The 14,738-nt window shown below is 39.6% G+C and overlaps 2 protein-coding genes and 1 pseudogene across 2 annotated transcripts; 1 reads left to right on the top strand and 2 right to left on the bottom strand.

Moving 5' to 3' along the window:
- Positions 1-1,570: 1,570 nt before the first annotated feature.
- On the bottom strand, positions 1,571-5,126 carry b3gnt9 (UDP-GlcNAc:betaGal beta-1,3-N-acetylglucosaminyltransferase 9). The gene is given in 3 exon segments (XM_042744171.1): positions 1,571-2,852; positions 2,855-3,534; positions 3,673-5,126. Coding segments are annotated over 2 exon segments (1,341 nt in total). The 5' UTR covers positions 3,438-3,534; positions 3,673-5,126; the 3' UTR covers positions 1,571-2,094.
- Positions 5,127-5,277: 151 nt separating this feature from the next.
- On the bottom strand, positions 5,278-12,451 carry LOC109080621 (annotated as a pseudogene).
- A 1,439-nt stretch (positions 12,452-13,890) lies between these two features.
- mt2 (metallothionein 2) lies at positions 13,891-14,712 on the top strand. The gene is made up of 3 exons (XM_019095650.2): positions 13,891-14,049; positions 14,176-14,241; positions 14,319-14,712. Exons 1-3 carry the CDS (start codon positions 14,025-14,027, stop codon positions 14,408-14,410), a joined length of 183 nt encoding a protein of 60 aa, XP_018951195.1. The 5' UTR covers positions 13,891-14,024; the 3' UTR covers positions 14,411-14,712.
- Positions 14,713-14,738: the final 26 nt, after the last annotated feature.

Raw genomic sequence — 14,738 nt, 5'->3', positions numbered from 1 at the left:
GCAGGCTACTTACTAAATTCAATCATTTAATTCAGTTTAATCTAAATCCAAAAGACAGCAGATCATCCAAAACAATACAGCACAATAATCAAAGAAAACATTTTTCTAATAAAGACTACATACAGGTGCATCTCAATAAATTAGAATGTCGTGGAAAAGTTCATTTATTTCAGTAATTCAACTCAAATTGTGAAACTTGTGTATTAAATTCAATGCACACAGACTGAAGTAGTTTAAGTCTTCGGTTCTTTTAATTGTGATGATTTTAGCTCACATTTAACAAAATTCAACAAATTAGAATATGGTGACATGTCAATCAGCTAATCAACTCAAAACACCTGCAAAGGTTTCCTTAGCCTTCAAAATGGTCTCTCAGTTTGGTTCACTAGGCTACACAATCATGGAGAAGACTGCTGATCTGACAGTTGTGCAGAAGAGAATCTTTGACACCCTTCACAAGAAGGGTAAGCCACAAACATTCATTGCCAAAGAAGCTGGCTGTTCACAGAGTGCTGTATCCAAGCATGTTAACAGAAAGTTGAGTGGAAGGAAAAAAAGTGTGGAAGAAAAAGATGCACAACCAACCAAGAGAACCGCAGCCTTATGAGGATTGTCAAGCAAGATCGATTCAAGAATTTGAGTGAACTTCACCAGGAATGGACTGAGACTGGGGTCAAGGCATAAAGAGCCACCACACATAAACCTGTCAAAGAATTTGGCTACAGTTGTCATATTCCTCTTGTTAAGCCACTCCTGAACCACAGACAACGTCAGAGGCATCTTACCTGGGCTAAGAAGAAGAACTGGACTGTTACCCAGTGGTCCAAAGTCCTCTTTTCAGATGAGAGCAAGTTTTGTATTTCATTTGGAAACCAAGGAGGAAGGGTGGAGAAGCTCATAGCCCAAGTTGCTTGAAGTCCAGTGTTAAGTTAACACAGTCTGTGATGATTTGGGGTGCAATGTCATCTGCTGATGTTGGTCCATTGTGTTTTTTGAAGTCACTGCACCCGTTTACCAAGAAATTTTGGAGCACTTCATGCTTCCTTCTGCTGACCAGCTTTTTGAAGATGCTAATTTCATTTTCCAGCAGGATTTGGCACCTGCCCACACTGGCGAAAGCACCAAAAGTTGGTTAAATGACCATGGTGTTGGTGTGCTTGACTGGCCAGCAAACTTGCCAGACCTGAACCCCAGAGAGAATCTATGGGATACTGTCAAGAGGAAAATGAGAAACAAGAGACCAAAAAATGCAGATGAGCTGAAGGCCACTGTCAAAGAAACCTGGGCTTCCATACCACCTCAGCAGTGCCACAAACTGATCACCTCCATGCCACACCGAATTGAGGCAGTAATTAAAGCAAAAGGAGCCCCTACCAAGTATTGAGTACATGTACAGTAAATGAACATAGAATGAACACATTTCCAGAAGGCCAACAGTTCATTAGAAATGCTTTTTTATGAAGTATTCTAATTTGTTGAGAATTGGTGGGTTTTTGTTAAATGTGAGCCAAAATCATCACAATTAAAAGAACCAAAGAATTAAACTACTTCAGTCTGTGTGCACTGAATTAATTTAATACACAAGTTTCACAACTTGAGTTGAATTACTGAAATAAATGAACTTTTCCATGACATTCTAATTTATTGAGATGCACCTGTACAGTAATAGTCTGTTCTATGACACATAACCCGGTACTTTTTTGCATGAGAATATCAGTATCAACATAACATTAGTGTCCATTTTGTGCATACAAAATGTGTACCCCTTGGGATTCATATACAACAACATTTTTATCATTTTGCTGAAGTCTACAGTAATGGAGGAATAGTTTGAGTGAATGATACAGCTGTGAAACTATTTGTTTACGAAGTACATTTTAAAAGAACCATCTACAGAACTTTTGCAAGGTTTTTTTTTCTTTCATTTTGCATTTTTTTAAACAGTCTTTTAGATGGATAGTTCACCCTAAAAGAATCATTTACTCATCTTCATGTTGTTCCAAACCTGAAATGTTCATATACATTTCAGGGAAGGAATTTTCTCATTGCTGTGGTTTGATGTTTTATTTTCAAAGTACATTCATTATCTTGGAGTTAATGTTCCACAAACACTTTCATCCCATAGTCGTTATTCCTAAGCTTCTCCTTTGCGTTATTCTTAGCTGTCTTCCCAATCTTGTCGCTCCACTGAAAGGGAAAAACCGTGGGGTCCTGACTGCGATGACACTGAAGGTAAGGGTCATGAAGAAGGTTCCACATGAGCCAGATCTGTGGGACCGTCAAGCTGTGCACCACCATCAGCTCTCTGTAGAAGCAGGGGTCGAAGACCTGGAGGTGGGGTGCAGCAGACGGTCTTATGATTCCAAAGGTGCGGAAGCCTTCGTGACGAGTCGGCTGAAGGCCGATCCTCAGTAGACACATGCCTAGGAAGACATCATCAATGGGGAAGAGTTCCACCTCTTGGCAGGCGAGGTGGAGCTTCAGTGCCGTATGTCCTGACATGACAAAGCCGCCTCCACCCGCATAAGACGGGTAGATCCCCTGGCCGTAAACAAATTCTGGGACAAAGTACTTACTGTTGCGTCTGCGAATTGGTTTCGCATTGACGATGATGTCGCCAACAAAAAGATCCTTACTGCTCTCTTGACCCTCAAGCATCTCCAGGATATTGTCAATGTTCACATAAACGTCTGCATCACCCTTAAAAATAAACTTCACTTTGGGACAGCTCACATTGATCCATTGCAGGAAGTGGATTTCTTTTAGTGTCAAGTTGAAGAAGGTGTCTTCAAAGTCCCACAGGAGTATGTCACTAAAAGCGTGACTCTCATATCCCAACAGTTTGTCCCATAAGGCTTTTGGGGCACACCAAGAAGAAAAACTCTCTTGACGTTCATGTTTTTCTGGGACACAATTTCTCGTCCCCATGTGCGGCGAACGACCTGACGTTTGTCAAAGTCCGTTGCTACTGATTTTATGGCGATCAGCATGTAAGGGTCTCCTTCTGGTCCAGAACACTTTGTTGGTTGATCAATTAACAGCTTGAAGTCCCGTTGATCTTTCTTTCGAAGGTAATCGTCAAAGTCAAAGGAAGCATGTGTTGGTTGCAGACTTGCTGTCGTTGAGGGCTGGTGAGATTTAGACTTTGCTTTGCTACGTGCTTTCTGAGACTTGACCTTTGATGATCCTTGTGCTTTAGGCTTGATCTGAACCTCAGGTTTGCAAGGAGGTATGTCAGGATATTTTGAAGGGACCGGCTTTATTTGCTGTCCCATTGATGCTCCACTGAGAAGGGGTCTCGACCTGGTGGACCCCTGTTCAATGTGCAAAGTCCCCCATACGGGGGTTATTCTTTGATGTGCATATAACAGCAGAAAGAGAAGCACCAGCAGAATCAGGGAGCAAAGCACATCTCCCTTTATATAGACCCTTCTCATGGTGTGACAGGTTTCAGTGTTATTCCTCCTAAGAAATTCTGTTGAAGTCTCATATTCCTCCTAAAGTATTTGGATTTTCTCACAGTCATAGTAAATTCTGTGCAAAATAAATGAACAGCATTAGTTTTTCCTCCTAAAAATAAAACCTTAAAATGTATTTTTTTTTAAATAATAAAAATTTGCAGTCGTTCAAGTCAATTTCCTATTGTGTAAGATATGTCTGAGTATAACTTACCACAGTCATCCTGGATGTCACGAAACAACAGGAGACACAGGATATTACTTGACCAAAGTTATGCTCCATAAACAGCCAGGACCGCATACTTCTATGAAACAGGATACGCAAACAATTTATAACAGGATCCACATCTGACATCTGTGACAAGCTTGCAAACTTAAAATTCTTATCTGGCACTTCAAAGTAAAATAAATGTTGATACTGTTGAAAAAGCTTAAACTGGTGTCTCTTTCATGTGCGATATCCACAGAAAAGTTGGAGTTGCTTTTCAAGTTCTCAGTCAGTTTTTAAAAAGAAGCCTATCACAGCAAAGTTCACTCACAAAATACCTCTTTATTTTTACAGATTTAAATAATGCTTTGTTCCTCAAATCCTCTCCTAAATGATTGAGAGGGATTCCGAGCATTGTGAGAGGCTATTCTGAAATATATCCCCTTAAGTTTGTCAGACATTTGACCAGCAGTCTGATGATAACGCCTGCTCTTGGAAAATGTGATTCGTTCCACTCGAATTAAATTAACATCGTTACGCAAGTAGGCGGTGAGTTTCTTTTTTGTGTCGAGTCATTGAATCATTCAGTCATTCGATTCTCCAGAAAAGACCATAGTAGAATTGCCTGTCTATAAATGTACTAAAACACCCCCGAAAAAAAGCATTATTTCCACATAAATTACAACATAGAAACACGTTTACTGTATTGCTCTGTAACAGACTTTCATCAAGCTTTGAATGAATAAAATCTGGTTCAGTTTCGAACGACACTGCTCATCATTTCGACCTCTGAGCCTCGAAACTCAAAACAGCGACTGAATGAATCTGTGCATGGTTCGCTTAAAAGATTTATTCAAAAACAAGCGAGGCTCCACTTTAACATATTTTTAGGCACTCTTGTGTAATTCAAACATGTAAAATGAACTTTAAACATATAATTACACTTTTGGATAAAATCGTATAGGCTACCTCATAGAGCTGAATATGCAAACTTATGATTAACCCCTTAAGGCAAACAGCTATAAAATTGCGAATGCTTTTCTTTTTCCAAGTGCATTCATTTTGCATTACATGTTCACGTTCAGTCTTGTTAGAACTGTCTTATAGTGTCTCAAACTTTAATTTACAAGACTTACCCAGAAGAAGGTGTACCAGCAGAGCAATGACAAGACAGGAATGCAACTAGATCCAAACATCTGCTTCCACTATTAAAGCTGCTGCAATCCACTGTTGCGTGTGCATGTTTCAGAAAAGCTTTTCCAGCTCGCTGAAAGGCGCTACGTTACTAAATACATAAACTTTCTTCATATCAGCCATGTTTGGAGGAAGGTAGAGCAGTCATAAGCGCAGGACTTTTCTAAAATCACTTTTTCAAAGATCAGCTCTTTCGTTGATCACGTGACAGCTCCGAGCTTGTTGGATGCATCGCGCGCCAGATGCCAGCGCAGCAACTGGAGACGCTTTTGTGAGCGAGGACAGGGAATCGGGAACGCGCACCAGAATTAAACATTTGGTAGAGTCGTGTCCCATAGCTGCGCCTTTCTGTTATCCGTAATGGAAAACAAACCAGCTTCAGCTTCAGTGCTAAACAGCACAGAGGAAGAAAACGGACACATTTATATAATAATTTAATTCAGAAGTTGCTTGTATACAAATAAAATAGCAATGGTTTTACCCACACACACAGATTGCCTTGATACACAAAATAGTCTTTGGCTATCAATTTGTCTAAGACTTTACAGTACTTACAGACCAACCCAGTTATTCCTCTAACACAAAACTGCTGCCAGGTGAGGGCTGGAATCCAAATATATACCCTCATGCAGGCCTTTTTAATTTCCCAGCAGGTTACTGGGCACTTTCCAAGCCAGTTTTAAGGTCTCTGTGGTCTGATATTCTAGACTTTTACCCTAAGGTTGTGGGTTTGAGTCTCGGGCCGGCAATACCACGAGCCTTGAACAAGGCACCGAACCCCCAACTGCTCACCAGGCGCTGCAGCATAAATGGCTGCCCACTGCTCTGGGTGCGTGTTCACGGTTTGTGTGTGTTCACTGCTGTGTGTGTGCACTTTGGATGGGTTAAATGCAGAGCACAAATTCTGAGTATGGGTCACCAAACTTGGCTGTATGTCACATCACTTTCACTTTTTTTTTATCTTCCTCAGGACAAGGCAGTCCCTGCTTTCATGATCTTGAAGAGAGCATTGATGTTGTTGTTCTTGATGGCATCCCGACAGGCATTGAGGCAGTTTTGGGTTTTCCCACTGAAAAATATATAATATATAATAAATAAATCTGGCACAGATAACTAGCAGACAGCAGAGGAAAGTATGCGATGTGATGTGAAAACTATTAATACTCACTGACTACCACAGATGTGTCTTCTTAGAAAAATCCACTTACCTCTCAATCTCCCTGCCCTTTGGATGGCCTGGTTAACTGATTTTAGCCGGGCAAGGAGGGCGTTGTGATTATTAGATCTGATTTTATATTCATTAATCAGATCTCTGTTGAGGTCATATAGCTCAATGTAGCGTTTCTTCATGTTTCTCCTAAAAAACAGTATCATTTATGTGTGCACATTTGAGAAAGCAAGAGCACTGATTATTCAATCTAGAGATGCTTACCAATCCCTCATGAGTCTGGCATCTTCTGCCTGCACCAGCATATTTCTTATGTAGTTGGAATGATCTGCCATTGCTGCTGTGAGCTTTTGATGCACTGAGTGAAACTCATCCACCTAACATGAACATAAAGGTTATTTAAAGCAACAAAAAAAAAAATGTTTTCAAAAATCTTTATGAAGATGCTGCTATTTCTAACCTCAGTGAGAGTGGCTCGTAGCTCTTTGAAGTAGATAGGAAAGTCAGCTTCAGCCTGTGAGTCTTCTATAGCCAGAAAAGAGGCAAGAGACTGGACCAGATCTCCTGCCAGATCAATGTCATCTGTTCTCAGCGTGATCTGATGACGAAAACATGAAGAGAAATTAGCTCACAATACTGACAGACACACACACACACACATTAAAATTACCTCTCCACTAGACTGCATGTTGATTTTCAGTAGAACTCCTTCACGTAGTGCAGTGAATATGATGTCTGGACTGTCAATGCCCTCAGCCAGCAGAAAGTTCTGGTTTAGCCACATGACCACCTGCAGACATAGATGCATGCCTCATATCTCATCAATATACAGGTCCTTCTAAAAAAATTAGCATATTGTGATAAAAGTTCATTATTTTCCATAATGTAATGATAAAATTAAACTTTCATATATTTTAGATTCATTGCACACCAACTGAAATATTTCAGGTCTTTTATTGTTTTAATACTGATGATTTTGGCATACAGCTCATGAAAACCCAAAATTCCTATCTCAAAAAATTAGCATATTTCATCCGACCAATAAAAGAAAAGTGCTTTTTAATACAAAAAAAGTCAACCTTCAAATAATTATGTTCAGTTATGCACTCAATACGCGGGTCGGGAATCCTTTTGCAGAAATGACTGCTTCAATGCGGCGTGGCATGGAGGCAATCAGCCTGTGGCACTGCTGAGGTGTTATGGAGGCCCAGGATGCTTCGATAGCGGCCTTAAGCTCATCCAGAGTATTGGGTCTTGCGTCTCTCTCAACTTTCTCTTCACAATATCCCACAGATTCTCTATGGGGTTCAGGTCAGGAGAGTTGGCAGGCCAATTGAGCACAGTAATACCATGGTCAGTAAACCATTTACCAGTGGTTTTGGCACTGTGAGCAGGTGCCAGGTCGTGCTGAAAAACGAAATCATCTCCATAAAGCTTTTCAGCAGATGGAAGCATGAAGTGCTCCAAAATCTCCTGATAGCTAGCTGCATTGACCCTGCCCTTGATAAAACACAGTGGACCAACACCAGCAGCTGACATGGCACCCCAGACCATCACTGACTGTGGGTACTTGACACTGGACTTCAGGCATTTTGGCATTTCCTTCTCCCCAGTCTTCCTCCAGACTCTGGCACCTTGATTTCCGAATGACATGCTAAATTTGCTTTCATCCGAAAAAAGTACTTTGGACCACTGAGCAACAGTCCAGTGCTGCTTCTCTGTAGCCCAGGTCAGGCGCTTCTGCCGCTGTTTCTGGTTCAAAATGCACATGCCTGTCCACGGTGGCTCTGGATGTTTCTACTCCAGACTCAGTCCACTGCTTCCGCAGGTCCCCCAAGGTCTGGAATCGGTCCTTCTCCACAATCTTCCTCAGGGTCCGGTCACCTCTTCTCGTTGTGCAGCGTTTTTTGCCACACTTTTTCCTTCCCACAGACTTCCCACTGAGGTGCCTTGATACAGCACTCTGGGAACAGCCTATTTGTTCAGAAATTTCTTTCTGTGTCTTACCCTCTCACTTGAGGGTGTCAATGATGGCCTTCTGGACAGCAGTCAGGTCGGCAGTCTTACCCCATGATTGCGGTTTTGAGTAATGAACCAGGCTGGGAGTTTTTAAAAGCCTCAGGAATCTTTTGCAGGTGTTTAGAGTTAATTAGTTGATTCAGAAGATTAGGTTAATAGCTCGTTTAGAGAACCTTTTCATGATATGCTAATTTTTTGAGATAGGAATTTTGGTTTTCATGAGCTGTATGCCAAAATCATCAGTATTAGAACAAAAAAAAGACCTGAAATATTTCATATGGTGTGCAATGAATCTAAAATATATGAAAGTTTAATTTTATCATTACATTATGGAAAATAATGAACTTTTATCACAATATGCTAATTTTTTGAGAAGGACCTGTACAGGGCTTTTTTTTGTGATGTCATGCAACATCAGTTCTGTTATGAGTGTGTCCTTTTACCCTCTGTGGTCTGTCATTGATGCTGAATGTGACTTTTCCTGTGGGTTGTATGACTGAGGGGTCAACGTTAAGGTCATACATGGAGAAGCGAGGCAGCTGACGTGTGATCTCAAATACGTGGAACTGTGTACTGGAGTAAATGGGGAAGAAGAGAGAAAAAGGAGAAGCGATTTATGATACCTTCATCTTAAGCTTAAAGTATATTTTTTATTTAAAAAATATTTTTATTTAAAAAACTATATTAGATAATTTGGAGTGCAGGTGAATAGTGTTGCAATGGAGTTAAGTTGGATTAACCGTACCATTCGGAGTGGAGATGTTGAGCTCTATGTGTGCTCTCTGTGGCTCTTCGTACAGACAAGGCTGTCTGGAGCTGCGTGTTGGCTGGAATTACTCCCATCTTAGATTCCCCCTCAGAAACACCAGGAAGAGCCTAAAACAAACAAATCTCACTGACCAAAAACTGCCTTTGGGATATCAATGTCCTTCCAAAACATTTTAACTATAGCATGTATAACCTTAGCATTTTTCTCGTAGTTTCGTAATTCCAGCATCAAGTTCTGTTTACGTTGGCTCAGCTCCCTTATCAGGTCTTGTTCTACACTTCCATCCATTAGGTTTCCCTTCATCTCCTTACTTGCAGGCAGCTAGCCACGTACTGTAGGACGACACATCAATTTGATGAGCCAATTTTCAAAGGCAACATGCATTTACGATTAAGTTCTGTCATCTTACCTTCTTCCTCCACAGAGGTGCATACAAGCTGGATCTGTCCATCCATGCGGTAGTCTCCCTCAACAACCCCAGCCACAGAGGATGAGAAATTATCCTTGAAGATCACCTCACCAGTGCGATCACTGCGAGCATCGATCTAGACAGGGAATCGTCTCATTTGATCAGTACTGTGAAAACCTTGTAAAGGAAAATTAGTGTCAATGCTAAAAGACTGACCTTTCCATTGGACCACCCAGTAATGAGCTCAACAACACCATTGTCATTAAGATCAAAGGCATGGGTACTCATAGCATGATTTTTAGACTGTGAGAAAAAAAAAGACACTGTATAAATATAATTGATTTTTGACTCATTTATGTTGATGCATAATCATGCTCGTCTAGAAAAAAAGGATGATTGAGGTTTAGTTTTGTTTTGTTTATTCTTCAGAATATTCAGAGTTTTAAACCATAATTACAATAACTCTCACAATGAAAATGAAGAAAAAAAATATTAGGTTTAGTTTGAAAGGACTACTATGCGCTACCTTGATCCTCCAGTAGCGGGCAGTGCGGTCGTACACTCCTACTGTACCATTGGCCAGAGCATAACCAAACCTGCTGCCGTGCATGTGACAAAGCGACGTGACTGTCTGAAAGGAACAGAAAGCAACAACTGTATAAACAAGAAAGAAAAAAATTCCCCAAAATTGACCAATTATTAACCAACTCTGTCTCAGACTATTTTCATAACCCATACCTCCTTTTCTGCCATTTCAGTCACTAAACACCCTGATGTCAAAGTCCTCTGGGACAACGAGAAGCTAGAAAGATGTGATGTAAATATGAAGGTGAATTTATAAAAGCAGTATATTATTATCAAAACAAATAGAAAAGTATAATGCCTCACTTCATTCTTGCCATCTGCAGTGAAATCACAAAGCACATATGATCGCACATTATCTCCAGTGACTTAAAAAAAAAAAAAAAAAGTTATATCTATGAATATCCTTTTTATTTTTTTCAAATATATTTTGAAAACAGAAAGTATAAGGATCTTACTTTCCAGAACTGGTCATTTCCTTCAAAGTCAAAACCTTGCAGAGCACAATTTCCTCCAATGATGGCGAGGTGGGGACTGGATATCTCGTAGTTTTCCCAGAACAATGGCATTGGCCCCATCAGTCACCTGTTACGCAATAAGCATGTAACAAACATTTCTGTCTTACTTGGATAAGAACCACTCATAAATATAATCTAGCAATTAATTTCCTGATATAAGTAACCTCAGAAATCCACTCTAAATTAAGGATTTTATTTAAAAAAAAAAAAACTGTTTCTGTATATTGTATATGAGACGTGACATATAAAGCTTGCCTTACCTCCTTGTAGAAGATGTCAGTGTTGTCATGAACGTCGTAGGCCAACAGGTTGGTTTGAGAGCCAACAAGCAGCGTGTGTCCTGTGGTGTTGGGCCCCAGAGTACCAGCCGTCAGACAGCTCACTGCCTGGTTGATATTGAGGAGTGAGATATCCTGAGTACTCTGACTCCGCCGGTGGGCTGCTGGCCTCTGGCCTCGAGTGTGAGGGTTATGGATAAAATCCTGCATGGGCTTAGAAGTTAGACTTGATAGTAATGTATGGAAACACACAAAATATGTAGATAAATATGTAGAAGACACTATTGAAGCTTGTTTTGGCCATGGGTAAAAAAAAAATAGATTTTGATTTATAAATCTCGAAGTTCTGATTTTTTTTTTATTGACAATTATTAGTTTAATGGCACTTGTCAGAAGAAAACAAGCTTTGTGCATGAATATTCTTGAACAAAACATGTACTTTGTAAATTTGTTGAATTTGATACTGACACCAAGGGAAGAATAACTATTACAATGAGTAATCCAATATAATATATTGTTACATAATATATAATACTTCTACTTTACCTTCCCTGCAAGCGTGGCGGCTGTGAGGCATGGGTGTATCCCATCATATTTTCCAATGGCAACCATGCGAGAGTTAATTTTATGGTTCTGTTTAAGGGTGAAGATGGGCACTAACATGGTGGCACAGCTCAACAAAAAAATAAAAATCTTTTTGAAAAAAAAAAAAGGTAAACAGATGGTAAAACAATGGCTAGGCGAACATTCACAGCATACACTAGAAAATCACAATCAACTGTCTCCTACATGGATATATATATAAAAAGAGTTTATTGAGTTTTGAAAATTGTATAAAAAAAATTCATTTCTAATATTCAGTATAACTTAGTAAATTATTTGAAATGAACAGTTTTTCTGAAATGTTTTTCAAACGATAAACAGAATTGAAACCATTCAATACAGCAATTAAAACGGACTCAAACGGAATTGTTCATGTGATCATTTTTTTTAGGGTTTACATAACTGGTCATTTGTTGATTTTTTTTCCCACATATATTACTAAGTTGAAATTTTGATTGGCTGCTGATTGTTGTATTTCATAGGTCCACACTAAAAGCCTAGCCAGGGACGAGTGCTTCACATTAGCCGTTAGCAAGAAGCAAAAAATTAGAGCATCTGCTGCCCCACACTGTCAAATTAACAAAGAAATATATAAATAATCATTTACATAATTAGAATGCATTAAAATGAATTAAAAAGCCTATCTGTGTAAAGCAGGATGAGACATCCAACCAGCAGACTATATTCCGGCTTCAGTAGTGCTTTCTGTAGCCCATCTAACTGCCTCTTCTCTCTGGGTAGCCTAATAGAATAAACAGCTGTGCTTCTCGCCCTATAGGGCTCCCGTTGCCTAGCAACAGTAGGCAGCGTGTCACGGCATTATATGAAGCCACTGTTGCTAGCATGCTATTCTTGCTAATCATTTTAGTTTACTCGCCAGCTCACCAGGGCTTTTTTTAATGAATTTTTACTTTGTTTTTCAACTTTAACATATTAACTATGCCACGCCGTTTGGATTTAAAACGAAGACTTTAGATGCTGTCAATGTGTTAGCCAGATTCATGCTACATGCAACTCAGTGTATTCTCTATGCGCTGGCTAGGGGTGCTCACTCTGCGTAGCTACACAGAATTAGTGCTGAACCACTTTATATTCCGCTGAAGAATATGTCCGTATTGATATTGCATTCACTGTAATAGCCTTATGAGTTCTATTACATGGAAAATTGTCTTACCGCAGCCGCTAGCTTGTTCCCTGCCCGGTGTATTCAGACTGTTACCCAGCAGGACAGACTCATGCCTATAACTTGGAAAGGATTTTTTTTGTTTGTTTGTTTGTTTGTTTTTCAGGATGTGCAGTGAGCACGCGCAGGGGTCCTGATTTGAGAACTAAACAGACCGGCTTTAATAAAAGCTGACAGTTTGAGATGAAGAATGAACTACTCGAAATATTTGTAATTATTAGTTTTCTGAAGCATCTGTACTGTAGATTAATTTGTTCAGCAAATGAGAAGAGACTGGATTTTTAAAAACATTCAAAGACATCGGCGGGCAGTGTTGGGGAGTAACTTGTGTAACGGAATTACAAAATAAATGTAACTGTAATCTATTACAGTTAATGGGGAAAATGTGTAATTAAATTACAGTTACTTATGAAAATGTTAACGATTACAAATGGGGTTACATCTGAATTTTTTCACACACATAGCTACAGATTTTATTGATCCCAAATTGCATTGACTGCTATAAAATATGAGACACCAATGTTTAGGACACAGTAGGACACATGCTTATTTGATAACTGATTTATTTCCTATTTGGATTTATGTATAGGCATCATTTTTCAAGATTAACTGGTTTTTTTTTCCTCTCCAAAACATTGTTAGATGCCAGTGTTTCCTGACATATTAAACGTCCACTTGTTGAGTGAGCACAGCTGTGTGCTGTGTTCCTCTTGAATGCGCGTTTGTTTGGCATTTTAATGCTTTGATGATCTTCACCCCCAAAATCCAAAGAGACTCTGCACTCGTTACTCTTCTGTTATAATGAAGTGATGGGTAATGGAAAAATACTCCCGGTCAACAGCGAGGGAATAAACGAGTGCAAATCAATTCTTCTGTTTACTGTCGTCTTGCCAGCATGCTCGCCGAGTGCAGACGGGGAGCACGTGCAGTTTCACACAGACACGTCACAGTTAGTTTAGCCGTGTGCAAAAAAAAACAAACACAAAACAAACAAAAACAATAAAGAAAAAAAATAAAAAAAACAAAAAATTTGAACTCCCCCTCAACGAACATCTTCTAAAGACGACCTCGATGGGCTTTATCTGCTTAAATTATAAATTATTTATGCTTAAATACGTGTTTATTTTAATATTTAGTAGGGTGGTATCACGTTGCCTTCTTACAACAATCTAACCATTTAAGAAGCTCAAAGGCTGATTAAGTATGACAAAGTATGTTATTTTATAGTTCTCTTTGATTCTAACAAAATAGTTTCTTAGTGCTTATTAAAAAGAATATCTTTCGCTCCCCAAAAAGAAAATAACATACAAAAAACATTGAATTCTCTAATCACATAAACGTTTCGCAATCAATATTCAGCCCGCCGAGTGGAAATGATAGTTATATAATAGTGTAAAACCAACATTGATGTGAATCAGGGTGGGATTGGAGATTCCTGATTGTTTGATAGTTTGCACCCAGTGTCATTAATGAGTCACCGTGTGCGGGCGGGAGCGGGCTTTTGCGCTCGGGCTGTGTGCAGTCAGGGCTGTATAAAACCAGCGCACGATCAGTCCTCTGGTATCTTCCCCATCAACGCATTCACAAATCGAGTGAAGCGAGACTTCTAAGGGACTTTCTGACTCTTGAGGAAAAATGGATCCTTGCGATTGCGCCAAGAGTAAGTGTTTTAGATGCTGATTTTACAGTGATGATGAGTTTAGTTTTTGTACTAGGAAATCCAGTCACTTATAGAAGTGTCAATGTCAACAACATGCAATTGTAACTTTGTTTTTTTCTTTTGTAGCTGGAACTTGCAATTGTGGTGCCACCTGCAAGTGCACTAATTGCCAGTGTAAAACATGCAAGAAGAGTACGTAAACCATTACATCCTAATATTAATCTATTTAATCTCTTAAATCGGGCGACTAACTATTGTCTCTCACACAGGCTGCTGCCCCTGCTGCCCGTCTGGATGCAGCAAGTGCGCCTCTGGCTGCGTGTGTAAGGGCAACTCCTGCGGCTCCAGCTGCTGTCAGTGAGGAGGTCAACGTGATGTTTTGTTACAACTCATCTATGTGAACCTGTTCGTCTGTGCTGCGCGTCTTCGTTTTTGCATCGCATGAATGTAGTCTTTTTACAAGATAATAAATGGCCTCTAGTTCTCAAATCTGACTGTTTAATGTCGCAAAATCGTTTAACAAAGGCTAAAGGGGGAGAAAAATGCACTGATTTGCACTGCTATAAATAAGACTATCACAATATGTCTGTTCTTTATAAAAAGACAAATGTAATTTTTTTTTTTCTGCAATATACTTTGCCTACAATATAAACGTCAACGTTATTGGTGTGTGTGTTGCATTATTTCAC

Source organism: Cyprinus carpio, chromosome B18, assembly GCF_018340385.1.
Source record: "Cyprinus carpio isolate SPL01 chromosome B18, ASM1834038v1, whole genome shotgun sequence".
NCBI classification, from domain to species: domain Eukaryota; kingdom Metazoa; phylum Chordata; class Actinopteri; order Cypriniformes; family Cyprinidae; genus Cyprinus; species Cyprinus carpio.
Note: the sequence above shows the minus strand (reverse complement) of the source record. Positions and strands in the feature narration are given on the sequence as shown.

Coding starts and splice junctions, on each gene's coding strand:
- mt2 (XM_019095650.2), top strand. CDS start 14,025: ATGGATCCTTGCGATTGCGCCAAGA. Junction 14,050..14,175: donor TCCTTGCGATTGCGCCAAGA/GTAAGTGTTTTA, acceptor TTTCTTTTGTAG/CTGGAACTTGCAATTGTGGT. Junction 14,242..14,318: donor GTGTAAAACATGCAAGAAGA/GTACGTAAACCA, acceptor TCTCTCACACAG/GCTGCTGCCCCTGCTGCCCG.